The sequence below is a fragment of the Hylobates moloch genome, unplaced genomic scaffold (assembly GCF_009828535.3).
Source record: "Hylobates moloch isolate HMO894 unplaced genomic scaffold, HMol_V3 SCAFFOLD_5, whole genome shotgun sequence".
Classification (NCBI taxonomy): Eukaryota; Metazoa; Chordata; class Mammalia; order Primates; family Hylobatidae; genus Hylobates; species Hylobates moloch.
Genome location: NW_026652280.1, coordinates 84313850 through 84340774, shown reverse-complemented (window position 1 = coordinate 84340774; position 26925 = coordinate 84313850). Strand labels below are relative to the sequence as shown.

Here is a 26925-nt window from a genome sequence, read left to right as displayed (position 1 = left end):
TGGGTTCAACGGACTGGCTTGGTCCAAGGGTTGAAGACTAAGGGAGTGGAAAGAGTCGAAGGCGGAGGTCAGAGAGCGGGTGTTTGCAAGGCAAGGCAGCTCTGGTGCCCTCGTGGTGGGGGCTGAGCTAAGGTAGAGAAAAAGTGTGCTGCAGGTGAGAGTGACAAGGAACTGAGAGGCCAGGCTGTGGCCCGCGTCAGCCACATGGATCTAGAAGCCCAGAGAAAGATGGCAAGAGAAGGCAAAAGGGACCTGGCGCAGTGGCACACGCCTGTAATCTCAGCACTTTGGGAGGCCAAGGTGGTCGGACCACCTGAGGTCAGGAGTTCGAGACCAGACTGGCCAACATGGAGAAACCCTGCCTCTACTAAAAATACAAAAATTAGCTGGGTGTGGTAGGTGCCTGTAATCCCAGCTACTCGAGAGGCTAAAGGCAGGAGAATTGCTTGAATCTGGGAGATGGAGGTTGTAGTGAGCCGAGGTCACACTACTGCACTCCAGCCTGTGCGACAGAGTGAGACTCTGTCTCAGAAAAAAAAAGCAAAAGCAGGAGGGAAGGGCCCAGGAAAGGAGTGACAGGCAGGTGGCTGGATGACCACAAGATCTTTGCCCCTCATGAGCACCCTAGGCTCAGGCCCCAAGACGGTGAGTCAAGCATGCCTCTTTAAAATTTACGAGGACATTTAATATTTTACTCCTCAAAGCAAATTCAAGAGATCAGCCTATATCTTGCAAGTGAGGAAACGGAGGCTCAGTGAGATGACGTGCCTTCTGGAGCCCCTAAGCCAGGAAGCAGCAAGACCCAGAGCCCGCCCCTACGCACCTGGGTAGTTCCGGCAGCCCCCCGCGGTGCTCCCCCGCCGCCAGGTGCCTTCGTAGAGTGTGGTGTTCCATTTGCGGATGGTCCGGCTCTTAAGGGCGTCGGGTGTGAGGTTGCAGATCTCCAGACGGGTGAACTCCCGCATGAAGTCTCGGAATGACATCCTGAGCGGGGAAGTGCACAGGTGAGGCACAGCCCGTCAGGGCACAGAGCTGATGTATAGGGGTGGAGAGGTGGAGTAGAAGGGGAAGGGGCGCTCACCAGAACTCTCCGTCCTCCATCTTGACCCGGAGCTGCTCCCGTTCATACGGGTCCACGTTGTTCCACTCTGAGGAGCTGTGAGGAGCAGGGCTCTGCCAGGGCTGGTGGGCACTGACCTGCCTGGCCTCTGTCCCTGGGGCCTGTCTACCCTGGCCTGTCTTCCCCCGGCCCAGCCCAGGTGGCCTCCTCAAGGTCAAGCCCCAAGGTTCCGCTTCTAGGAGGTGGTCTCATCAGGGCCAGTCTAACACCCTGCACACACCTGATGGCCGGGCACAGGGGCCCGCACGGCCTGAGCTTTGTCAGAGCAGTCCCCCAGACCCAGTCTTGTGAAGATGGGCCCCTCTGCTCAATCCTGGGTCCAGTCTGGCCTGGAAGAGCCCCGAGCAGAAATGTCGGGGCACCTAACAGCTTTCCCAAGGCACCCCAGATAGTGCCCACTGCCCCTCACCTGTCACTCCAGGCTCCCGTCCACTCCACCTCGCCCCAGGGGTTCCGCATCCGGATCAGGCTCACCATCTGGCCTCGGTAGTTCACCTATTTGTCAGAGCTCCTGTCAGTGCTAGCTCCCAGCAGGCACTTTTTTTTTTTTTTTGAGACAGAGTCTTGCTCTGTCACCCAGGCTAGAGTGCAGTGGTATGATCTCAGCTCACTGCAACCTCCGCCTCCTGGGTTCAAGCAATTCAATTCTCTTGCCTCAGCCTCCCAAATAGCTGGAATTACAGGTACCTGCCACCATGCCTGGCTAGTTTTTGTATTTTTAGTAGAGACAGAGTTTCACCACGTTGGCCAGGCTGGTCTCGAACTCCTTACCTCAGGTGATCTGCCCACCTCAGCCTCCCAAAGTGTTGGGATTACAGGTGTGAGCCACTGCACCTGGCCCATGCACACACTTTAACACTCCACCTCCCATACTCTCATCCTCTCCAAGCCCTGCTCAGCACCCAGATGAAGCCTGTCCTCCTGGAATTCACAGCCCAGGCAGGCAGCTGCGCACATGAACTACAGTCAGTGAGGGCAGGACATGATAGGCATCTCAGATGGGTGTCCCCAGAAGAGAGATAAGGTGCTGCAGGAGGGGAAAGGAGGAGCCAGCACCTTCCACAGCCCTGGTCAGGTGCCAGAGAGGCAAGAACAGGCCAGAGGGCAGGAACTGCCCTGCAGGGAAGGCCCCACCCAGGGCAGTACCTGCTTGGCCCCGGTCACAGAGTAGGCGTGGCCCTTCACCAACTTCTTGAAGGTGATGGCCTCCATGTCTAGGACGCTGGAGATCTGCAGAAAGAGGCACACACTGTGGTCAGTGGCTAGGTCCCCCCGGCCTATCAGATGAGCCCCCAGCACTCAGGGTCTTGGATGTTCCCACTTGCACATACAATAGTTGCCAGGAGAAGCAAGCAGGGACCCCGATCCCACCTGGTTCATCACCCCCACCTATAGATACCCCCACATATAGATGCTGCTCTTTTGGAGAGGGGTAGCCTGGGTACCCCACCAATGCTGCCACTGGGACGGGGGAGCCCAGCCACCCGGCTGACACTGCTACTGGCCAGGGCTGACCAGAACCTGTGCGAACATGCATGTGCACACACACAGCCGTGCACAGCCCACCAGAGCCACACGGCCCTCAGTGGGCCTCATGGAGAAGGACGTGAGGACAGGAGAGTCGGTTAGAAATGGGAATGGGAGCTGGGGTTAGAGCTGCGGGTGGCAGTGATACTGGGGTCAAGTCTGGCGTTGAGGACTGGGGAGCGGAGTTGAGTGTGGAAACAGAGGAGCAGGGAAGGGTGGGAATGGAGTGAGTGTGGGATTGAGGCTAGGATTGGGTGGGAACTGAGACCAGGAGATGAAATCTGAGGCTGGTGAACTGGACAGAGGATGGCATGGATCGAGATGACAGGAGTGAGGGAAAACAGCATTGTGGACGGTCGGGAAAACAAGCACAGGAAAGAGCTGAGGTGTGAAGTTTTGGGGGAGGAGTGGGGAGGTGAGGACAGGAGCGACACCAGGCATGGGGGGGTGGAAGTGATGGATGAGGCTGGGTATGCATCCAGAGGTGGAGCTTAGGTGCAGGACGGGTCTGGAGCGAAGCCCAGGTGGGGATTTTAGAAAATGTGACAGGTCAGGATACCAGGGTTCCAGGGTACCAAAGCATCGGGGCCGGGCGCACTCACGTCTATGGAGCAGCCCAGCAGGGATCCCCGCTCCAGCGCCTTGAGGATGATCTGGTAGAGGTCACTGGGAGCCTTGCGCAACTCGTACCACTCGGTGACCCCGCCTGTGAAGTCCTCAAAGCCCTCCGAGGTGCTGCCCCCTGACAGGGCCTCGTAGCTGCCATTTACCCTGTGGGCAGCTCCAGGTCAGCGCTCTGGCATCAAGCAGGACCCTCTGGGAAGACAGTGAGGAGCCCCCACCCCTCAGCTGGAGTTGTCCCCTCAGCCGCTACTCACTTGGCATAGGCCTTCTCAAGCAGGGCGCTCCAGAACTCGTTGCCTTCGGCAGAGTGCACGAACACTAGCTTCCCGTCCTTGATGGGCAGCAGGTCATCCACGACCACGTCCACCCACTCCCCAAATTGCCACAGCTGTGGGGGAGGGGCACGGTGAGTACCTGCTTTGGAATCCCCAGACCTGAGCTCCATCCTTACCTCTACCTTCCTAGATGAGGATTCTAGATCCCAGATGCATACCAGATACACGTAGACTAAATCACGTAAATTAGATACATACTAGATGTATACTAGGTCAGGTATACCGGGTACATAGTAGATGCATGTATACTAGATCACATATACTAGATACACACTACATGCATGTATACCTCTAGATACATGTATGCTACAGATATACTAGATACATGAATCTAGGTATTGAAGGAAATCAAAGTATTTCACTCTGAAATATACTTCTTCAACATATTTTGAGATAGCTGTTCAGAGGGTCTGCAAACAGAAGTAGCCCTGTAATACTGTCTTTTGTGGGGGAGATTTGCATCTGTAGAGAAAATCTGCATTGATGTAGCCAGGCTTTCTCTAAGGCCTTCCCTTGTCAGACTGAGAGCCTGACACCCTTTAAAGGTCTGAACGAAACAATTACCATCTATTCCCTCTGAGGGCTGCTACCTGTGAGGTTTCATCTACATAACAAGACTGCCTTTGCTACCCAGGCCCCCTTTTCTCCCCCTTCCATAGTCTTGCCACTATAACCTGATTTATCACCAGAACCTGGTTTTGGCCATGTTCGAGCCCCCATTCTTCCTGTAACCTCAGGATGCTTCTGTACCCATTGTGGGGCTGGGGTGATCACTCTGTGGTTCCCAACCCCACGCTGCAGGCTAATCAATTTGTATGCCATTTCTCCTACTAACCTCCTTTTGTGAGTTGATTTTTCAGTGAATCTTCAGAGGGCGAAGGGGATGCTTTCCTTTGCCTGTACAATGTATACTAGATACCTTCATATTTGATGTATACTAACACATGCATACCACATAGAGACATGTGTATACTTGATATGTACATGTATGCTCAAGACATACTAGCTACATGATCCTGGGAAACTTATCGCCTCTGAGCCTCAGTTTCCCTATCCACAAAAAGGAGCAGCGGTGCCTTCTTCACGGAAGGCATTTTTAAATAAGATCACAGGCAAAGCCTTTAGGGAGTCACTGAACAAACAGGGTTCCTCCTCAGGCACGGAGAGGTGGAAAAGCTCTGGGGCCTGGGCTTTCTGGAACTAGCCCCCTTTTAGGCCATGGCCCCCTGACTCTTCCCTCCCTATTCTAGGGGGTTAGGGGCACCTGTGTCATTGGATGAGCAGTGAAAATGTGGCATCCAGATCCTACAACCACAAGATGGGCAGGACTAGTTCTCACAATCACGGGCTTTGTTTCAGAGATGCCACAAGGGGCAGGTTTCCCAGGGCAGGGTCGGGGCCCAAGGCATCTGGGGTCAGAAGCGACCAAGGACTCCAGGTACTATCTGAGGGGTCGGGGCCAGGACAACGGGGGGGGGGGGGGGGGGGGGGGGGGGGGAGGGGGCCCTAGGAGCCCAGGTTGCGGAGAGTGTGGGTGGCGGGTACTGAACTAGCCAATCGGAGGCCAGGGAGGAGCGGATTGGAGGAGCGAGGGAAGGGGGCGAGCCCGCGCCCCTGCAGACTAGAGCGGGTGAGTGTGGCGCTGGGCCAAACTGGATCCGCACTGTGAGTTCCGCAACCTGGGTTCCGAGGGCCACCTCCACCCCACCCCGCAAGGTCAGAGTAGGGTAAGGGGCTCTCTAACCAGGCAGAAGGAGGGAACACCCAAGAGTCCTTGGGGCAGGGCTGGGGCCTCCAAGGCTGGAGAGTCTCATCCAGGGTTGCTGGGCATGTCCCTCCCAAAGGCAGCTCATTGAGAATTGATTGGTGTGCCTTGAAAAATGGGCCCTGGGCACACTGTCAGGAGAAGCTGGTTTACACAGACTTAATCCCGAGTCTTTCTTTTCTGCTGGGCTCAGTCAGACCTTGCCAAAGCACAGGAGGAGTTGGGGGATAGGAGGCTTGACAGGTGGAGAAGGCCACACGTGCTGATCTATTTTCCCCAGCGAACACTCCTTTCTCAGATGGGGCAACTGAGACCGACCTCCCGGAGGAGCGGAATTTGTCCCACAGGATATAACACAAAAGTCTTTCTGTTCTTTCAAGCACTTTCCACCTGATACATACAACCACCTAGGAAAACTGCCAGCCGAAATACCTGCCCAGCCCAGTCACTTCACACATGACAGACCCGAGATGGCACTGAGAGGTCAAATACCTGCTAGAGGGAGGGCTGGCCCCACAGGGTGTGGCCCTAACTGCAGGTACTGTGGGTCATCCTTCCGCATCTCCCCCAGTGCCTGCTGCACCTCCTCCCCAGGGGGGCCCTCACCTGGAAATGGAAGATGCCAGCATAGCCATTCTGGAAGCTCTGGCCGTGCGGAACCACTCGGTGCAGGAGGGTGTCGTTGAGAGTGAGGGAGGCGATGGCCGCCAAGAGCCAGCAGTCCCCTGGGGCAGGAGGGATGCACATCAGGCTGCTCTACCAACCTGCCCCGGGGGGAAGCGGGTGCTAGGGAGAATCTGGGGTTCCTTGGCCAGGGTGCCACTTAACTCCCCTCAGCTTGCAGAAAAGACCCAGGAATCTGGGCAAACCAGCCCCAGCGCTGATAGCCAGAGCCTGCCTGGGCTTGCAAGAGGGAGGGGTTGGGGCAGAGCCTGAAGGAGCGGGAATGGGGAACTACTGTGGAAAAAATAGGCGGGACCCCACGCCCTGGGGGCCTACCCAGTGCTCCCTGGCAGATGTCTGTGCGGGTGGCTCCATCCACGATGAACTGGGGGTTTGACAGCAGCTCCTACGAGAGACCCAGAGTCCTGTTCCTGGGCCAGCCTCTCCCAGAAATTGGCACCAGGCCACCCCAGACCCCATTCCCCACCGGGGACATGGAGTCCCATCCCTACTCCTCATCCAGGATCTGGGCTCAGCCGAGTCCCACCCAGGATGGCCCCTCTCACCGTGGGACGCTTCCACTTGATGCCATAGGTCTTGGAGGAATTGGGACCCAGGTCCTTGTAACCCAGGCTCTGGGGCACCGGGGGGAAGGCCTCATCACGGAAGAGGGTCCCACTCTGCAGGCATTGCACCCTCAGCTGCTCATAATCCTGGCCCAGGTACTTGATGGCATTCTCATGGCGGCCCAGGCCCAGCTCCTTGGCCCGCTGCTTCTGCACTTGGGCTGACACCCCTGTGCAGTACACCGGCGTAATGATCTCCTCCGACATCCTGCCGGACAGATGGGCCTGCTCAGAACCCAGGCCTTCCCAAGACTAGAACCTGGGCTCCTCCCTGCAAGCTCTGCTCTCCTGCCCCTGCTTATCCATCCCCAAACCTAGGGTTTCCCTGCCTCACTGCTCCCCTCACGGAAGTAGCGTTCTCAGCCACCCCCCGGTGCCCCCAGTGAATCTAGGAAAGGGGTTTCCCAGTTCCCAGGCGTGCCGGCCACCTCTCCTTTCCCGGATCCCATTGTCAGGGGCTTGCAGCTCTGTAGTGAGCCAGCAGGTCAGGTGGGGCAGGGCGGAGCCTCCAGACAGCACAAGGAACTGGGCAGGTGGGACACAGCAGGGAAGGCCTCTTTGATCCTGTTCACCGGCTGCAACCCCCTCCCCAAACTAACCAAGCTCCTTGTGCACCGGCCCCTTGCCGTGGGCTGAAAACCCCAGACAGTCGGGGTCTCCCTCCTCAGGCCCCCGCAGCAGGCTCGATATCAGCGCTGGCGGGCCCTAGCCCAGCCCCTGGGGACATCCCGCAGCAGGCTTGATATCAGCGCTGGTGGGCCCTAGCCCAGCCCATGGGGACAGCGGTGAGTCAGGCTCGGACAGGCGCCTGGGCTGTGCCGCTCCGCCAGCCCCCGCCCCTGCCCCAGGCACGCAGAGGCCCCCGAGAAGGGGCCGAGCTGGGGCAGCCCCTCAGCCTAGGAGCAGTGGCCAGGGTCAAGGAATCCCGGCTCGGCTACCCAGCTTCTTACCTGGGGGAGGGGTGTTTGGGGGTCGCTGCGATCCCTGAGGCTGGCTTCCCGGTGGCAGCTCAGGGCAGGGCCCAACCAGGAAGAGCGCTCCTCCCCGCCCTCCTCCCGCCGCCCCTCCGCCTTTCGCCCTCCCTTTCTCCTTCTCCTCCTCCTCCTGGGGCTCCTACCCCGCTTCCTCTCGGCTCTCCCTTATCTCTCCGGCACGGTCTCTGACTATCTCTTACTCACGGTGTCTCCCCGCCCCTCCCTCCGCAGGCCAGGGGCCAATTCCGCGAGAGGACAAATTAGTAAAAGGCAGAGCAGTCCCCGGGGAGGGGCCAGCGCGGGGGGGGGCGGGGGGGGCCGGGGCGCGGCGGAAGGGCACCGCTGGGAGCAGAGGGGGAGGGCCGGGCAGGGGGTATTTTTAACCAGGGGCAGTAGCTCGAGTTGCAGGGCCGGACGGCCGCACCCCACGCGCGCCCCGGCGGGCATTCCCGGGCGATCGGGCGGCGGCGCCGCCTCCCGCAGCCCCGGGCCCGCCCCGTCCCCAGCTCCCCTCGCTCCGCACGGCCGCAGCTGCTCCCGCCGCTCCCAGCCCGCCCCGGCGCGGGGCCGAGATTACCTCGGGCTGCGGCAGCTGCTCTGAGGAGGGGCCCGGCTGGCAGCGAGCAGACCCCTGCCGGACACTCAGCAAACCGCAGCCTCACCCCGCAGGGCCAAGCCGCTCCCCGCCCCCACCCAACCGCCGCGCCCCAGCTTGGCGCTCCCCGGGGGAACCCAGGGGGACCGGGCTCGCTGCGTGACCTTGGGTAAGTCCCTGCCCCGCTCGGCCCGGCTTTCCGCATGCGTGCAGCCTGTGGGATGGGGTTGGGCAATTGTGGGAGCCCATCTTTCTCTAACTTTCTGGGGTTTCTTGAACCTGGAAACTTCGAGAGGTGGACGTCCCTGTCCTTTCCCCCAGGCTCTCAGCCCACCCACCTGGAAGCGCCCATGTGTCACCTTACCCAGGAGAGGGCGGCAGAGGCTGCGAGCAGGACGGCAGCCCCCTCTCCCCACCCCCAGAACCCTGAGATCCTGCTTCACGGGCTGCAAGAAGTTGGGGGGCCAGGATTCGGCGCGGAGGCCGGGAGTGTGGGTGGGGAGACTGCACAGACTCCTGAGACCCCCCCCAAGTCAGGGCTTTTCGCTGGTCTCGCAGCCCCAGCCCAGCAGCTGCTGCAGCCTCCCAGGTTGTGGATGCAAGCATTTTGCTGAGGAAACTGCATAGCGTTCCCAGGACTCTAGGGCCCACGACCCCTCAAAAATTAAGAGCCGCTGATCTAATCTAACCCCACTTTCACCCTCAGTTAACAAAAGAGAATAACTGAGGCCTGAGAGGGTGTGACTTGCCTGAACTCCCTAACCTGATGAGTGATGGGTGGAACCAGCTCCTAGGCTTTCTGCGCAGGTGTCCAGGGGCAGAGAACGGTGGCTTAAACTAGGGAGGTGGCAGGCAGAAGTAGATGGATTTGATAACTATTTAGGATACACCATCAAAATTTAACTCAAACTGGATTACGTACCTAAATATAAATGGCCAAGCCATAAAACTTTTTTTAAAAAATGGAGACAATCTTAACAATATTGGATTTAGAAAAGATTTCTTTTTTCTTTTCTAAAGGCAGGTCTTGCTTTCATTGACCAGGCAGGAGTGCAGTGCCCTGATCACAGCTCACTGTAACCTTAAACTGCTGGGCTCAAGAGATCCTCTCACCTCAGCCTCCTGAGTAGCTGAGACTACAGGCACGTGCCACGACACCCAGCTAATTTTTAAATTTTTTGTAGAAATGGGGTCCTGCTGTGTTATTCAGGCCGGTCATGAACTCCTGGGCTCAAGCAGTCCTCCTGCCTGAGCCTCCCAAAGTGCTGGGATTACAGGTGTGAGCTTTGGCACCTGGCCAGATTTCTTAAATATGACACAAAAAGTGTAAATGATAGAGGAAATCAATAAATTGAACTTCATCAAAATAAACCCTTTTGTTCCTCAAAATGCATGAAACTATTAAAAATGAAAAGATAAGCCATAGACTAGGACGAATATTTGTAAAAATTCTATCTGATATAGGACTTGTATAAAGAACTTTTACAATTGAATAAAAATCCAATAAAAATGGACAAAACATTTGTTTGTTTTCTGGTGTTTGTTTTTGTTTTTGAGATGGGGTCCTGCTCCATCACCCAGGTTGGAGTGCAGTGGCGCGATCTTGGCTCACTGCAACCTCCGCCTCCCGGGTTCAAGCAATTCTCCTGCCTCAGCCTCCCCAGTAGCTGGGATTACAGGCGCCTGCCACCATACCAAGCTAATTTTTGTATTTTTCGTACAGACAGGGTTTCACCATGTTAGCCAAGCTGGTCTCAAACTCCCGACCTCAAGTGATCTGCCCGCCTCTGCCTCCCGAGGTGCTGGGATTACAGGGTGAGCCACCGCACCTGTCAAAAAACGGACAAAACATTTGAACAGACACTTCATCCAAAAAGATCTCTGGATGGCAAATAGGCACATGAAAAAACACTAAGTGCATTACTCTTAGGGAAATGCAAATTAAAGCCACTAGAAGGACTGCTTCTAAAAGAACACCTACTAGAATGGCTAAAATTTAAGATTGACCATACCAAGTGTTGACATGTTGTCAAGGATATAGAAGAACTGGAGCTCTCAAACACTAAGAGAGGGTAAAATGATCACCACCACTTTGGAAGACAGTTTGGCAATTTCTTTAAAATTTAGCGATACAAAGAAATCAGCCATCAAGCTACAAAAAGACATAGCATAACCTTAAATGCATATTGCTAAGTAAAAGAGGCTGGTATTAAAAAGCCACTTACTGGCTGGGCGCGGTGGCTCACGCTTGTAATCTCAGCACTTTGGGAGGCCGAGGCAGGAGGATCACGAGGTCAGGAGATCGAGACCATCCTGGCTAACATGGTGAAACCCCGTCTCTACTAAAAATACAAAAAAATTAGCCGGCCGTGGTGGCGGGCGCCTGTAGTCCCAGCTACTCGGAGAGGCTGAGGCAGGAGAATGGCGTGAACCCGGGAGGCGGAGCTTGCAGTGAGCCGAGATCGCGCCACTGCACTCCAGCCTGGGTGACAGAGCAAGACTCCGTCTCAAAAAAAAAAAACAAAAAATAAAATAAAATAAAATAAAAAGCCACATACTGTATGATTCCAATAACTCTATATGACATTCTAGAAAAGGCAAAACTAGCAATAGTAAAAAGATCAGCAGTTGCTAGGGATTCAGAGGGCTAGGAGAGGGATGGAGCACAAGGCATTTTTAGCGCAGCGAAACTATTCTGTATGATACTGTAATGACGGATGCATGACATGCATTTATCCAAACCTGCAGAATGTACAACACTAAGAGTGAACCTTAATGTAAACTATGGACTTGAATTAATAATATTGTGTCAATATTGGTTCATCAGTGATTACAAATATACCACAGGCTGACCGCAGTGGCTCACCCCTGTAATCCCAGCACTTTAGGAGGCTGAGGTGGGCGGATCACATAAGGTCAGGAGTTCGAGAGACGAGCCTGGCCAACATGGCGAAACCCCGTCCCTACTAAAAAATACAAAAATTAGCTGGGCGTGGTGGTGGGCTCCTGTAGTCCCCACTACTAGGGAGGCTGAGGTAGGAGAATCACTTGAACCCAGGAGGTGGAGGTTGCAGTGAGCCAAGATCACACCATGGCACTCCAGCCTAGGCAACAAGAACAAAACTCTGTCTCAAAAAAAAAAAAAAAAATAGAATTTAGTCACTGGTTAGATATGGCTCTTGGACACCAGGAGAGACCAAAGACAACTTCAGACCCTGGATCTGGCTTGAGCACCTGAGTAGATTAAAGAGAAGGGGGAATGCACTAAGCTGGGGGGACAGTATGGGATCAGGGTATGGGGTATCTTTGGGATCCCCCTATCCAAGAGGAGATTCCTAGGGGTGAGGAACAGAGCTTGTGCTCCAAATAGAGGTACAAATTTGGGGGTCACTGGCCACCAAAAAGCAGAGGCAAGGGGGCTGACACCTTGGTCTGCATATGAAGATGCTTCATATAGATGTCAATTATCCTTAAATTAATCTCTTAAGTGTATCACAATGAAAAATAAGAGTTTTCTGGTGAGAGATAAGGAGGGACTAGAAAAGCTGATTTAAAGGTCATGTAGCAAATTAAACAAGTAGGAAACTTCTGAAAACAAAAGACACAATGAGTATAGACTAATCCTACCAGATATTAAAACACAACAAATCTATGATTAAGAGGTAATAATTAAAGAGGGTTACTGACACATAGAGATCAATGGAAGACAGAAATTTAGAAACAGATTCAAATACAGGCAGGAATGTAGTAGATGATAAAAGTGCCATTTCTAATCTGTTGAGAAAAGATGAGTTAATAAAAGACATTAAGAAGAAAAGGGAGCAATCTGGAAAAAAAGTAAGTTGGATTCATAATTTGTATCTTAGAAAAAATTACAGATGAACTAGATTTATAGGTTTGGAATATGTTGTTCCTAATGAAAAAAAACATTTAAAAAGGCTGGGTGTGGTGGCTCACACCTGTAATCCTAGCACTTTGGGAGGCCAAGGTAGATGGATCACCTGAGGTCAGGAGTTCACGACCAGCCTGGCCAATATGGTGAAACCCCGTCACCACTAAAAATACAAAAAAAAAAAAAAAAAAAATAGCCGGGCATGGTGGGTGGCAGGCGTTTGTAATCCCAACTACTCGGGAGGCTGAGGCAGGAGAATTGTTTGAACCCGGGGGGCGGAGGTTGCAGTGAGCCAAGATTGCACCACTTCACTCCAGCCTGAGCAAAAGAGTGAGACTCTGTCTCAAAAAAATAAATAAATAAAAATTTAAAAAAAAATTAAAACTCAAGGTCTGGTGTGGTACCTCACACCACCTATAATCCCAGCATTTTGGGAGCCTGAGGTGGGAGGCTCTCTTGAGCCTAGGGGTTCAAGGCCTCAGTGAGCTATGATTGCACCACTGCACTCTAGCCTGGGCAACAAAGCAAGACTCCATGTCTAAAAAAAACAATAAAAAATAGGCCAGGCACAGTGGCTCATGCTTGTAATCTCAGCACTTTGGGAGGCCAAGGTGGGCGGATCACGAGGTCAGGAGATCGAGACCACCCTGGCTAATACGGTGAAACCCCATCTCTACTAAAAATACAAAAAAAATTAGCCGGGCGTGGTGGCGGGCGCCTGTAGTCCCAGCTACTCGGGAGGCTGAGGCAGGAGAATGGCATGAACCCAGGAGGCGGAGCTTGCAGTGAGCCAAGATTGCGCCACTGCACTCCAGCCTGGGCGACAGAGCGAGACTCCATCTCAAAAAAATAATAATAATAATAAATAAAAAATAAATGTTAACCCTCAATATTTAAACGTACAAAAATGAAAACAAAACTATAGCCAGAAGCTGGCTGGGCACGGTGGCTCATGCCTGTAATCCTGGCACTTTGGGAGGCTGAGGTGGGTGGATCACTTGAGGTCAGGTGTTCAAGACCAGCCTGGCCAACATCGTGAAACCCTGTCTCTATTAAAAGTACAAAAATCAGCTGGGCATGGTGGCACACGCCAGCAATCCCAGCTACTTGGGAGACTGAGGCACGAGAATTGCTTGAACCTGGGAGATGGAGGCAGGGGATGCGGTGGGCGGAGATCGCACCATTGCACTCTAGCCTGGGCAACAAGAGCAAAACTCCATCTCAAAAAAAATAAAATAAAATAAATACAGCCAGGAGCTAAAGGAGAAACTTTTCGTATCATCTCAGTGTGGAAACAGTCTTTTTAACTATGACACAAAACCCAAAACTCATAAAATTGCACTTTTTACTACATTAAAAATCCATACAGTTATGTCAAAATGATGGACTGAAGAAAACATTTACAATTAACATCTTAAAGGAGTATTTTTCTCCATATACATATACAAAAAGTCATGGTCTGGGTGTGGTCGCTCATTCCTATAATCCTAACACTTTGGGAGGCCTAGACAGGAGGATTGATTGAGGCTAGGAGTTTGAGACTAGCCTGGGCAACATAATGAGACCCCATCTATAAAAAAATTAGAAAATTAGCCAGGCGTGGTGGTGCATGCCTGTCATCCCAGCTACTCCAGAGGCTGAGATGGGAGGGTGGCTTGAGCCCAGGAGTTGGAGGCTGCAGTGAGCTATGATTGTGCCACTTCCCTCCAGCCTGGGCAACACAGCAAGACGCTGTCTCTAAGAATAAAATAAAAGTAAGTCCCAGCACTTTGAGAGGCCAAAGTGGGTGGATCGCTTAAGCCCAGGAGTTCGAGATCAGCCTGGACAATATGGTGAGACCTTGCCTGTAGCAAAAATACAAAAAGTTAGCTGGGCCTGGTGGCCTGTAGTCCGAGCTATCCCAGAGGTTGAGGCTGCAGTGAGCTGTGATCGCGCCACTGTATTCCAGCTTGGATGACAAAGCAAGACCCTGTCTCAAAAAAAAAAAAAGTTCACAAATAAAAGAAGACAAATAGCTCTTAAACATATGACAAGATGTTGAGCTCACTGAAAAGCAAATATGAATTAAAATTTCACCAAGTGACTGTTTCCCACTTAGCAGTTTGGCAAAGATAAAAATCTGGCACCTCACGGCTGGGCGTGGTGGCTCACGCCTGTAATCCCAGCACTTTGGGAGGCCAAGACAGGCAGATCACAAGGTCAGGAGGTTGAGATCAGCCTGACCAACATGATGAAACCCCATGTCTACTAAAAACACACAAAAAAATTAGCCGGATGTGGTGATGCGCATCTGTAATCCCAGCTACTCAGGAGGCTGAGGCAGGAGAATCGCTTGAACCAGGGAGGCGGAGGTTGCTGCAAAGCATGGTGAGGCCCAGGTGAAGATCTGGAGGCGCTCCTATGATGTCCCACCACCTCCGATGGAGTCCGACCATCCTTTCTACAGCAACATCAGTAAGGATCGCAGGTATGCAGACCTCACAGAAGATCAGCTACCCTCCTGTGAGAGTCTGAAGGACACTCTTGCCAGAGCTCTGCCCTTCTGGAATGAAGAAATAGTTCCCCAGATCAAGGAGGGGAAACGTGTACTGATTGCGGCCCATAGCAACAGCCTCCGGGGCATTGTCAAGCATCTGGAGGGTCTCTCTGAAGAGGCTATCATGGAGCCGAACCTGCCGACTGGTATTGTCTATGAATTGGACAAGAACTTGAAGCCTATCAAGCCCATGCAGTTTTTGGGGGATGAAGAGATGGTGCGCAAAGCCATAGAAGCTGTGGCTGCCCAGGGCAAGGCCAAGAAGTGAAGGCCAGCGGGGAGGATACTGTCCCCAGGAGCACCCTCCCTGCGTGTCTTGTCCCTCTGCCCCTCCCATCTGCACATGTCACACTGACCACATCTGTAGACATCTTGAGTTGTAGCTGCAGATGGGGACCAGTGACTCCCATTTTCATTTTAGCCATTTTGTCTCCTGCACCCACTCCCTTCATACAATCTAGTCAGAATAGCACTTCTAGAGCACAGATTCTCAGTCCAAGCTGTGGAAAAGCTCCCCTTATCCAACAGAATTTAAAAGTAGTGACTTGGGTTTTTGTGAGTTGCTTTGTTTACTAAGGACTTGTGGGGAGGAACCATGCTAAGCCATGACCAATGAGGAGAAGCAACAGAGTGTGATCTGTCCCCAAGAGCCAGTCCTCTGCTCTTCTGCAGTCAGGCCACTGCCTGGGGGCTCTAGTCATTCCAGTGGAAGATGAATGTAACCTGCATGATGATGTGACAACTGTTTCCTCCCTGACCCCAGAGGAGCTGGCTCTAGAAGGTTGGGATCAATCCTGAATTTAGTTATGTGTTACAATTAATTTAAAAAGTATAGTATATATAAATAATACAAAACAATAACCCTTCTGGGGTTTCTTGTGGCGGTTGAAATAGTCCCACATGTGGTCATCAGAAAATAAGCCATTCCTCATACCAATATAGCAGGATCAGCTCCTTGACCTCTGAGGGGCGGGAGTGCTTCCTGGTGTGTGTATTAGAATCCCTTCCTGCCTTGTTTCGTGGCAGTGAAATGCCTCTTGGTCCTGTCCAAGTGTGTCTTTCACTGATTTCTGAATCATGTTCTACTTGCTTGGCCCTGCCACATGGGTTCATCTGAGCATAACTGTAATAAATCCTTTTTCCAGATCAGTATAATAAAAGGAGTGATGTGGAAAAAAAAAAAAAAAAAGGCAAGAAAAAAAGAAATTAACCCTTTTGAGTCCTCATGTCTCTTGGGTGAGAGCGGGTTGTTTATTATAATTACAATATTATATTTGACTGCAGCTCAAGGAAGGGATCAAGTCTTATTCCTAAGTAAACCTGGCCCTGAAGGCATTTCTAGACTAAATAAAGAACTGTTTTCCATTCAAGTTTTGTTTCCCAATATGTTCCTGGCCTTTTTTTTTTTTTTTTGAGACAGAGTCTCACTCTGTCGTCCAGGCTGGAGTGCAGTGGCATGATCTCAACTCGCTATAACTTCTGCCTCCACAGTTCAAGCAATTCTCCCACCTTGGCGTCCCGAGTAGCTGGGATTATAGGCACCTGCCATCATGCCTGCCTAATTTCTGTATTTTTAGTAGCAAAGGGGTTTCACCATGTTGGCCAGGCTATTTTTGAACTCCTGACCTCAAGTGATCCACCCGGCTCAGCCTCCCAAAGTGCTGGGATTACAGGGGTGAACCACCACGTTCGGCTCCCTGGCCCTCTTCTAAGGGCTGCAGATACCTCATCTCATTTAATCCCATCTAGACTGTGTAGATCTCATCATCCATAGGCATGGATAGCACAGAGAGGAAACGGAGGCTTAGAATAACTGGCCACCAATGGGAAGGGGCCAAGCTGTTACAGAGCCTGTGCTCACATGTTGTAACCCTGGTAGATACCCCCTCCCCACCCCAACCCTGGGTCAAGGAACCAGGCCAGGACCTAAGCACAGTTGGTGTCCTGTGGACATGAATTTATTAGAGGGGACCGGGACCAGAGTGGGCACAAGTTGCAGGCTGGGAGGAAGGGGCAAGAGTGGGAGCACAGCCAATGGTGTGTCAGTCAGTGGGCCAGTAGGCGTGCTGTTCTTCACCCTGCAGAGTTTCAGTGCCCAGGGCGTGCCGGAGGCTTTGGGAAGACTGGGGAGAGGAAAGAGTGAGGCTCAGAGATGAAACCTGCCAAGCTCACACAGGAGGGGCAGCACGTTGATCCCAGGCCCATGGCCCTCTCTCTCATATTGTTGGTCCACACTCCTGCCTCCCAAGCTCCCACACCAGCCCCGCAGCTCCTGTCCCATCCTGCACTCACTGCGGAGGGAGTAGGTGCCTGGTTCCAGTTGCATCTGGGGAGGCAAGACGATGAGAAAGTCCCCACCCCAGGCGTTTTTGACCCTTGAGAGATAATTTTGGGAGGGAGAGCGGTGACACTCTGAGGTCAGAGAAGAGCACTTGGATGACACAGGCTTAAGCAGGTGGCTGCTGCAGTGCTGGGGCAAGCCACAGGGGGAACAGTGGGGCGGCGAGAGGCCAGGGCCCCGGGGAAGGCGAACAGGGACCTGTGGACAGACCCTCTGAACCCCACCATGGTGGGGGCGCCGGTCCCGAGTCCAAGCCCAGTGGAATGGTTCCTTTGCCATGACCTGGGAGGAACAGAGTGGACAGTAAATGGGGTGGGAACCCCAGTCTTCCCCACACCCCAGGTTGCCTCCCAGCCTTACCTCCTCACAGCACTGGCGGCTCACAACAGCCCGGAAACCCATCCGTGCCCAAAGCTTATCCCTCTGGTGCAGGAATTTCCCCACTCGTAAACACCAATCTTTTCCCAGGGCCCATGGAAAAATCTCACATTTGGGGCCCTCCAGGTCCTCCTCCATGTCGTTTGCAAGGTACCTAGCCACAGAGGCACAGGGTCAGGGAGCAGAGGCCACACATCTGCCCTGTCCCATCTGACACCTCCAGCAAATGCCTCCACTGCCTGCCCCCACCACTCACAGGGCCAAGAACAGGCTGCTGTGGGTGTACTCGCTGAGCTTCAGGTGGGCGCGCTGGAAGTAGACCAGCACCATGGCCAGGAGATACTGCAGAGACAGATCGGGGTGGGCGGTTAGTTATTCTCTGAGAAGGAGGGGCTTGTACCCAGGTTCATTTGCACCCAGGGAGGTTTTGCTGCAGCTAAAGAAAGTCAGTAAAATGGTGGGAAGAGGTGTGCAAAGATGAGGGGGTAAGGGTGGAAGGTGAGTGGCTCTCCCTACCAGACCAGGGCACTCAATTCCCACCAACTCAACCTGACCCTCAAGAGACCCCCAGCCTGTGCTCCCTCACCTTATCTGAAATCTGGAAGCAGGGGTCTTTGGAGAGGAATTCCTGGACAAAACTGTCCTCTGAGGGTAGAGAAGAGAAGACAGGATGCAGGTTACCACCGCCTCCATGGAGAAGAGTGGCATCAGAAGCTCCAAAGCCCAAGCCACCACTGAACCCTCTCTCTCTTTCTCTCTCTCTCTCTCTTTCTCTTTCTCTCTCTTTTTCTCTTTCTCTCTCTCTTTCTTAATATAGAGATGGAGTCTCACTATGTTGACTAGGCTGGTCTTGAACTCCTGGCCTGAAGTGATATTCCCATCTCAGCCTCCCAAAGTGTTGGGATTATAGGTAGGAGTCACAGCGCCTGGCCCTGAATCCAGTTTCTGAGAGGACCCCCCTTCCCACCTGCCTAAGCTGGGATACCTCAGAGGGAGAGGGTCAGAGGCCTCAGATGTCTGTACAGGCAGGTGAGACCCCACACTTCACATCTGCTTTCACACTTGGCCTCACAGCCCTTCCCGTGCCAGCCCTCCAAACTCACCCAGAAGGCTGAGGAAGGCCTGGACCTCCTGGTGCTGGTGAAAACGGAGGAACCCATTGCCCCCACCTTGCCGGCTGCAGCCCCCCAGCTCTACCTGGGTGGTAACTACAGGGGAAGTGGTGGGGTCTTGGGAGTCACTCATCTCATAGGAGATGGAGATGGGGCAGGGTGACCTGTAGAGAAAGGAGGCTCAGGACTTAGCATGTACCCCCGTGACGCCCACAAATCAAGAGGGTGGTGACAGGGGCCAGGACAGTGGAGGGGTGGGTGCAGAGACTTGGGGGCTCAGAACAGAAGGCAGCCGGGATGCAACAAGAGTGGGGAGGCCAGAAAAGAAGCAAAGAGTTGCTATAGGCTGCGGCACCCTCACCCTCCTCCTGGCACCCCAGGACAGGCCAGAGTAACAGCAGCAACAAACACCGCTGAGGGCTTCCTAAGTGCCTGGGGCTGTGCTTAAGGGCCTTATCTTATTCCATCCTGGTAAGGAGGTAAGTTTAACTCGGACCCATTTTCAACCGAGGAAACTGAAGCTGAGGCCTAACAGCCGGTTAAAAATAAAGCCCTTGGTCTCCAAAACCCCAAGAAGTTTTTTGGTTTTTGTTTGTTTGTTTTGAGACAGAGTCTCTCTCTGTCGCCCAGGCTGGAGTGCAGTGGCGCGATCTCGGCTCACTGCAACCTCCGCCTCCCGGGTTCAAGTGATTCTCCAGCCTGAGCCTCTCGAGTAGCTGGGATTACAGGCATGCGCCATGCCACCACGCCCGGCTAATTTTTTGTATTTTTTGGTAGAGACGGGGTTTCACCGTGTTGACCAGGCTGGTCTCACACTCCTGACCTCCCAAAGTGCTGGGATGGCAGGCGTGAGCCACTGCGCCTGGCCAAAAAAAAAAAAGAAAAAAACCCCAAGAGTTTAACTGCTCCTCCAAGCCCCAACTCACAACCACTCCCGACCCCTCACCAAAGCAGAGTTGAAAGGGCCACTGATCCCTTACACCGAGGGGAAACTGAGGCCCTCAGGGAGGAATGAAATTAGAGAAATACCTGGATTTAGAGCAAGTTGATGGGGCCACTGCAAACATTTCAAGCTCCTGTCCTAAACCCACCCTCATCCCCGAGAGAGAAGCCAGCCACGGGGCTGAGGAGAACGTGCGGTCGACCACCCCGGGGCCAATCTGGGCCCCTCCATCTAGGCGCCCACAAGCAACCCAGCCTCCTCCTGAAAAGAGCCTTACCGGAGCTCAGAAATGGCCCAGAGCATAACGCCCACGCAGCGGCTAGTGCGCTTATATAGCCTGAGGGCTGCCCTGCCCAACGCAGCCCGTCCACCAATCAGGGCCTTCCTGGGGGGGGGCAGGGCTTGGCCTTCACCGCCTGCCTCTCTGCCTGTGAGCCCAGTCGGCACCCAGCTGTGGCTCCCCAGGGTGAAAGCCTCTCCAAAGCTTCATCAACTACAAGAGGGGTGAAGGCAGGCCAGCTGGATCCCAGGGCCTGAGGCCCCATAGGACGGGCAGGGAGCTAGGATCCCTGTTCCCCTCTTGACAAATGCAGCGCCAAGGTGCTCAGCCGGGATATGAGGCCTGGACTGCGAGGGCCTGGTGGGCGAGTTTTTTTCACTGATTGTGCCTTGCTAGGGCAGGGTCTTTGGCTCTCTATGGGTGTCTCAGAATATCCTGGCCTCCCTGAGTCTCTAGGTTTCACTGAGGCCCCCTGAGTCTCTCTTTTGTTTCTTATTTTATTTTTCCCCTCGTAACACAAAACAAGCTGCCAGGGTCTCAGCGGGCCTCTGAATCTCTGAGTTTCTTGTTGCCTCTGGTGTCTGGATGTCTGTGGATCTCTGGGTCCTTTGTTCTCTCTGATCTCTGGGTCTCTGGTCTATCTGCGTTTCATGGTCTCCCCCAGGCCGCCTCCCAGGCTCCCTGAGGCCGTGAAGGCCTTTCTAGACCAGCTGGTCTGCATCAGGCCACCCTGTTTGTGTGTGTGCACGCATTTGAAGTCGGCCTCCCCTAGAAAGGAAGTAGGGAGCGGGGCAGCCTCCAAAGCCGGTTCCCTAAACACCTACTGCTGCCTACTGCTGATGGAATCAGCTCACATGTTCCTCACAGCAAGCCCATGAAGTTGATGAGAATGATGAGAAGCCTCATTTTATCAGCGAACAAACAACTAACACACAGAGTTTGGGTTGCTCACCGACAGGCTGAGTAACTTCCTGCCAGCCACTCAGCTGGTAAGTGGAGATAGAGTTCCAGCCTGGCTGCTGGGCCCCCACGCTGGGTAGCCTGGCTGTGTGGTCTACGGCTGCTCCTGGACACAGCCTGCACAGAGAAGGTGTTCCATGAAACCGAATGAATCTCCTAGACCAGCTGTGTTTTCAACTGTTCTCCTCTCCCCCCAATAATTAAGGTTAGAGATCAGGAAGGGGTACCAAAAAGAAGCCTGGGAGCGGGCTCTTCACTTTAACCTTGGGAGGGTGTTCAGGCTCATTTCCTTCAGTGCCACCCCTGGAGATCTGACACCACTCTCCCACACTGGGGAGAATATCTGTTTTTAATTTTTTTTTTTTTTTTTTTTGAGACGGAGTCTCGCTCTGTTGCCCAGGCTGGAGTGCAGTGGCACAATCCTGGCTCCCTGCAACTTCCGCCTCCAGGGTTCAAGCAATTCTCCTGCCTCAACCTCCCGAGTAGCTGGGACTACAGGCATGTGCCGCCATGCCTGGCTATTTTATTGTTTTGTTTTGTTCTCCTGACCTCATGATCCACCCGCCTTGGCCTTACAGGCATGAGCTACCATGCCCAGCCTCTCTCTTTCACTTTTAAGAATCCTGTGATTCACTGGGCTCTTCAATCTGCCCAGATAATCTCCCCATCTCAAGATCCTTAACCTGGCTGGGAGAGGTGGCTCACCCCTGTAATCCCAGCATTGTGGGAGGCAGAGGCAAGCAGATCACCTGAGGTCAGGAGTTCAAGACCAGCCTGGTAAACATGGCAAAACCCCTCCTCTACTAAAAATACAAAAATTAGCGGGGCATGGTGGCGCATGCCTGTAATCCTAACTACTCGGGAGGCTGAGGCAGGAGAATTGCTTGAGCCTGGGGGGTGGAGGTTGCAGTGAGCTGAGATCATGCCATTGCACTCCAGTCTGTGCGACAGAGCAAGACTAGGTCTCAAAAAAGATCCTTAACTTAATCACGTCTGCAAAGTCTTTTTTGCTATGTGAGATAACATATTCTTAGGTCTGGGAAGTGAAATGTAGCCATCTTTGGGAGTCCATTATTCTGCCTGCTACAATTATCACAGCAAAATTTATGCTAACTAATATATTATTTATAAAATTTATATTCCTGTAAATGTATATATAATTTATAAAATCATACATTAACATTGCATGCTATAAAGGATACACATAAAAGGATATAAAAGAATACACATAAAACATAATAACATACTGCCAGCTCAAAAAATATATATATGGCCAGGTCCATTGCCTCATGCCTATAATCTCAGCACTTTTTGGAGGCCGAGACAGGAGGATCATTTGAGTTCAGGAGTTAGAGACTAACCTGGGCAATACATCAAGGCCCCATCTCTACCAAAAATAAACTAGCCTGGCATGGTGGCACGTGCCTGCAGTCCTAACTACTCAAGAGGCTGAGGTGGGAGGATCACTTGAGCCCAGGAGTTCAAGGCTGCAGTGAGCTATATTATCATGCCACTCTACCCAGCCTGGGTGACACAGCAAGACCCTGTCTCTAAAACATGAATAAATAAGTAAGAATATTAAAATTTTGAAAATATAAAGATAGAAAAAATAATATGCAATTACTAAAGGAAAGCTGGGATAACTACACTAACATATTAAAACAACTTTAGGCCGGGCGCGGTGGCTTACACCTGTAATCCCAGCACTTTGGGAGGCTGAGGCAGGTAGATCATTTGAGGTCAGGAGTTCAAGACCAGCCTGGCCAACATGGTGAAATCCCATTTCTACTAAAAATACAAAAATTAGGTGGGTGGTAGTGGCGAATGCCTGTAATCCCAGCTATTTGGGAGGCTGTGGCAGGAGAATCACTTGAGCCTGGAAGGCAGAGGTTGCGGTGAGCCAAGATTGCACTCCAGCCTGGGTGACAGAGTGAGACCTTGTCTCAAAAAAAACAAAAAACAAACAAAACAAAACAAAAAAACCCCACAACTTTGGGCAAAAAGCATAACTAGAGAGAAAGAGAGTTTACGTAGTGATTTAAAAAATATATAGCCGGATGTGGTGGTGTGCACCCATAGTGCCGGCCTGGACAACACAGGGAGACCCTGTCGGAAAGAAGAGGGGAAGGAGGGGAGGGAAAATAAAGGAAAGGAAAGAAGAAGGAAAAGAAAAATAAAAGGAAAAAGGAAGGAGAAGAAAGAAGGAGGGAGGGAAGGAAGGAAGAAAAAAAATGTATATAATTACCTAACCAGAATCCAAGTAAAGAAAAAAATATATATATAGTAATTTGTTTACTCCTAAAAATAAAATCAATAAGCAAGAAACCGCGTTTGTGTGTGTCTGTGTGTGTGTGTAAAATCAACAGAACCACACGGAAAAACAAATCACAATCATAACTGTAGATCTGATGGCACATGCAAGGCAAAAAAGTTAGCAAAGCAGTAAAAGATATGAAGAATATGATGAACAAATTTGACCTAGTGGACAAATAAGATAGCACTGCACCCAACAAAGGCAGAAAAGCACGCACAGAACATCTTCCTAAAAATTAATCAAATGTACCCGGGCGAGGTGGTTCACGCGCATAATCCCAGCACTTTGGGAGGCCGAGGCAGGCGGATCACAAGGTCAGGAGTTAGCGACCAGTCTGGCCAACATAGTGAAACCCCGTTTCTACTAAAAATACAAAAAGCCGAGCGTGGTGGCGGGCGCCTGTAATCCCAACTACTCAGGTGGCTGAGGCAGGAGAATGGCGTGAACTCGGGAGGCGGAGGATGCAGTGAGCCGAGGTCGCGCCACTGCTCTGGCCTGGGTAATAGAGCAAGACTCCGTCTCAGAAAAAAAAAAAAAGAAAGAAAGAAAAAGAGAAAGAAAGAAAATATTGTCTGCCAAAGTTGGAGGACACAACTAGTAATTCTTAGAGAGGAATTTATGACCTCAAACGCGCGTGTTAGAAAATAAGAAAAGCTGTAACGGTGACGAACTGAACTCCGTCTTAAGAAGTCACAAGCGAGCCAGAGGGACTTCCGGGTCCTGAGGCCCAAGGGGCTGCCTGGGTCCCCATCCGCCAACTTTTGCTCTCCACACAGCCCCAGGCAACAAGAAAGGAAAAATAAAACGCGGCCAAAACCACAGCGTCGGCATAACTTGAAAGCAGAGAAGGTCCAAACTTCAAGATAACTGTAAATAAAAAGAAAGCGACCAAATCCCCGCACGCCGTCGTGCGCTGCCGCCTCTCCCAGGCACGAGGCTTTGTGCCAAGAAAAGCTGGGAAAGGAGGGGAGAAAGGAGTGTCCGGGCTGGGGTTGGTCGAGAGCCACCATCAGGAAGACTGCGACATTCTAAAATCTGGAAATACCATGAAGACATCCTGGGAAGTCAGAGCTCAGATCTCAGGGAAGGGGCTTGCGAGTATGTGCGATAGGAAGGGGAGGTCGCTGAAGTCCATTGATTCCGCGGGAGGGGTAAAAAAAAAAAAAAAAAAGGGCTAAAACGGGCCAGAAGCATCCGTGGGCAATTGAGTAAGTGAAGTAGGAAAATGCAGAAGGGAGAAATTGAGGGTCCGAAGAGAACCAAGCAATCGGAGAACACAAAACCCTACCCACCCCCACACCGAAACAAATAAATAAAAAGCTTCTAAAGCATTTGAACTTTGCTATATTGACCTAACAGTGTGCTATTTAGCTAGGACTCTTGTAAACCATCCAATACCACAAAAACGAATAGAAAGAAGATGAATAGATCCATATGGAGCTGATATTTTAAAAAATCTGAAAACAAAATTCAACACACATCAACTAAGAAAAATTCCCCTGGAAAAAAAAAAACCATGTTTCCAAAGAAACAAAATATTTACAAAAAATGACCATATCTTAGGTCACAAAGAAATCATCAGTACATTAAAAAAAAGTAGAAATATACAAACAATATTCTCTGAGCACAGTATAATAAAATGACACATCATCATTATTATTATTTTTGAGACGGAGTCTCTCTGTCACCAGGCTGGAGTGCAGTGGTGCAATCTTGGCTCACTGCAACATCCACCTCCGGGATTCAAGTGATCCTCCTGCCTCAGCCTCCTGAGTAGCTGGGACTACAGGCGCGTGCCACCACGCCCAGCTAATTTTTTGTATTTTTAGTAGAGATGGGGTTTCACCATGTTGGCCAGGATGGTCTCGATCTCTTGATCTTGTGATCCACCTGCCTCGGCCTCCCAAAGTGCTGGCTTTACAAGCATGAGCCACCATGCCCGGCGAAAATTATTATTATTAACAAAGACAAACACAGCCTGGCACAGTAGCTCACACCTGCAATCCCAGCACTTTGAGATGCCAAGGTCGGAGAATTGCTTGAGCCCAGAAGTTCAAGACCAGCCTAGGCAACATAGAGAGACCCTGTCTCTATAAAACAAAACAAAACACACACACACACACACACACACACACACACATACACACATCCCAAAAAACCTAGCTGGGCATGGTGGATCACTTGAGCCTGAGAGGCAGAGGTTGCAGTGAGCCACGTTTGGGACACTGCACTCCAGCCTGGGCAACAGAGCATGAATCTGTCTTAAAAAAAAAAAAAAAAAAAAAAAAGACAAACCACTAGTTACCTTGTTTCAGGGGGAAAAAAAGGAGAAAGACAAATATAACAAATACATGACAAAGGGGAGGGAACCATAGGAACAAGATATTAAAAAAACTTTTAATACCAATTTCCAGAATGGTGGTATAAGGAGCTCAGCAGACCTGTTCCCCAACAAAACAAGCATTTAACTAGAAAAATTTATTTGTTTATTTATGTTTGAGATGGAGTTTCGCTCTGTCACCAGGCTGGAGTGCAGTGGCGCAATCTCGGCTCACTGCAACCTCCGACTCCCAGGTTCAATCGAGTCTCCTGCCTCAGCCTCCGGAGTGGCTGGGAATACAGGCACGTGCCACCACACCCAGCTAATTTTTGTATTTTTTTAGTAGAGACAGGGTTTCACCATACTGGCCAGGCTGGTCTCGAACTCCTGACCTCGTAATCCGCCTGCCTTGGCCTCCCAAAGTGCTGGGATTACAGGTGTGAGCCACCCCGCACCCGGCCCGAAAAATTTATTTTAAGAACCCAATCATTTCAAATCTGTAAATTATCCTAAAGGCGCATACAGCAAATGGGGAAGCATATTCTCTGACTGAACATGAGCAAAAACATAAACTCACTGAAGTGCAGTAGCCAGTCTGCAGGCCACACACGTATCTACTAGTAAAGAGAAAAATCTGGAACTTAAGCACAAACTTTGACCAATAAGTGGTTTATGGTCACTTTGACCATAAGTGAGTTGTGCTGACCGGAGGTGACCCCTAGAGAGCCAACCTAAAAAAATTTTTTTTTTTTTGAGACAGGGTATTGCTATGTCACCCAGGCTGGAGTGCAATGACATGATTATAGCTCTCTGCTACCTTGAACTCTTGGGCTCAAGCTATCCTCCTGCTTCAACCCCAAAAGTGGTGGGATTACAAACATGAGCCACCAGGCCCAGTTGTTAGATTTTTTTTAAAAGAAAAAAAATCAGAAAACAGACATTCTAGGCTACACACTGCAAGGAAAATACACTTCACAAAGTTAATTCAGTCAAGTCACTAAACAAAAAAAGAAACGGCCAACCAAACAGTAACAACACTGACTCCTAAGAGAGGGCTGGCATCCAGAGTTTCTACAGTGTATTATCTAAAATGTACATTTTGGCCCGGAGCGGTGGCTCTCGCCTGTAATCCCAGCACTTTGAGAGGCCAAGGGAGGCAGATCACCTAAGGTCAGGAGTTTAAGACCAGCCTGGCCAATATGGTGAAACCCTGTCTCTACTAAAAATACAACAATTAGCTGGGCGTGGTGGTGCACGCCTGTAATCCCAGCTACTTGGGAGGCTGAGGCAGGAGAGTCCCTTGACCCCGGGAGGCGGAGGTTGCAGTGAGCCAAGATCATGCTACAGCACTCTAGCCTGGCGACAGAGAGACTCTGTCTCAAAAAACAAACAAAAAAAGCACATTGTAATAAAAACATTAGATTCATTTAAGTATATATTTTAAATGCACTCCCATGTTTATTGCACTACTATTCACAATAACCAAAATATGAGATCAACCTAAGTGTCCATCAATGGATAAATGGGTAAAGAAAATGTGGTACATATACACAATGGAATATTGTTCAGCCATAAAAGGAACAAAATTCTGTCATTCTCAACAACATGGATGAAACTGGA

At 51.4% G+C, this 26925-nt stretch overlaps 3 protein-coding genes across 7 annotated transcripts in view; 1 reads left to right on the top strand and 2 right to left on the bottom strand.

Moving 5' to 3' along the window:
- Positions 1-8360, bottom strand: part of CAPN1 (calpain 1) — a 31698-nt gene extending 23338 nt beyond the window's left edge. The window contains exons 1-10 of one of the 4 annotated variants that reach the window (XM_032153395.2): positions 8212-8360; positions 6601-6868; positions 6371-6440; positions 5978-6096; positions 3526-3659; positions 3250-3418; positions 2267-2350; positions 1530-1615; positions 1082-1156; positions 824-984 (exon numbers count right to left, since the gene is read on the bottom strand). In XM_032153395.2, coding sequence (XP_032009286.1) covers positions 824-984; positions 1082-1156; positions 1530-1615; positions 2267-2350; positions 3250-3418; positions 3526-3659; positions 5978-6096; positions 6371-6440; positions 6601-6867 — 1165 coding nt within the window. In that variant the 5' untranslated portion in view covers position 6868; positions 8212-8360. The other 3 variants (XM_032153396.2, XM_032153394.2, XM_032153393.2) reach the window with 3 other exon arrangements.
- A 5961-nt stretch (positions 8361-14321) lies between these two features.
- On the top strand, positions 14322-15562 carry LOC116468991 (phosphoglycerate mutase 1-like). Its single transcript, XM_032755442.2, has one exon. It carries the CDS (start codon positions 14542-14544, stop codon positions 14923-14925), a length of 384 nt encoding a protein of 127 aa, XP_032611333.1. The 5' UTR covers positions 14322-14541; the 3' UTR covers positions 14926-15562.
- A 1026-nt stretch (positions 15563-16588) lies between these two features.
- Positions 16589-23302, bottom strand: SPDYC (speedy/RINGO cell cycle regulator family member C). 2 transcript variants are annotated; one of them, XM_058438919.1, is made up of 8 exons: positions 23235-23302; positions 20664-20788; positions 18480-18652; positions 17963-18021; positions 17633-17718; positions 17359-17530; positions 16950-17280; positions 16589-16780 (listed from the first exon to the last, which is right to left on the bottom strand). In XM_058438919.1, the coding sequence occupies exons 1-8, from the start codon at positions 23256-23258 to the stop codon at positions 16746-16748; spliced, it is 1005 nt and encodes a 334-aa protein (XP_058294902.1). In that variant the 5' UTR covers positions 23259-23302; the 3' UTR covers positions 16589-16745. The 2 variants fall into 2 exon arrangements, with proteins under 2 accessions (XP_058294902.1, XP_032009283.1); XM_032153392.2 differs by lacking the exons at positions 20664-20788; positions 23235-23302 and adding an exon at positions 19709-19737.
- Positions 23303-26925: the final 3623 nt, after the last annotated feature.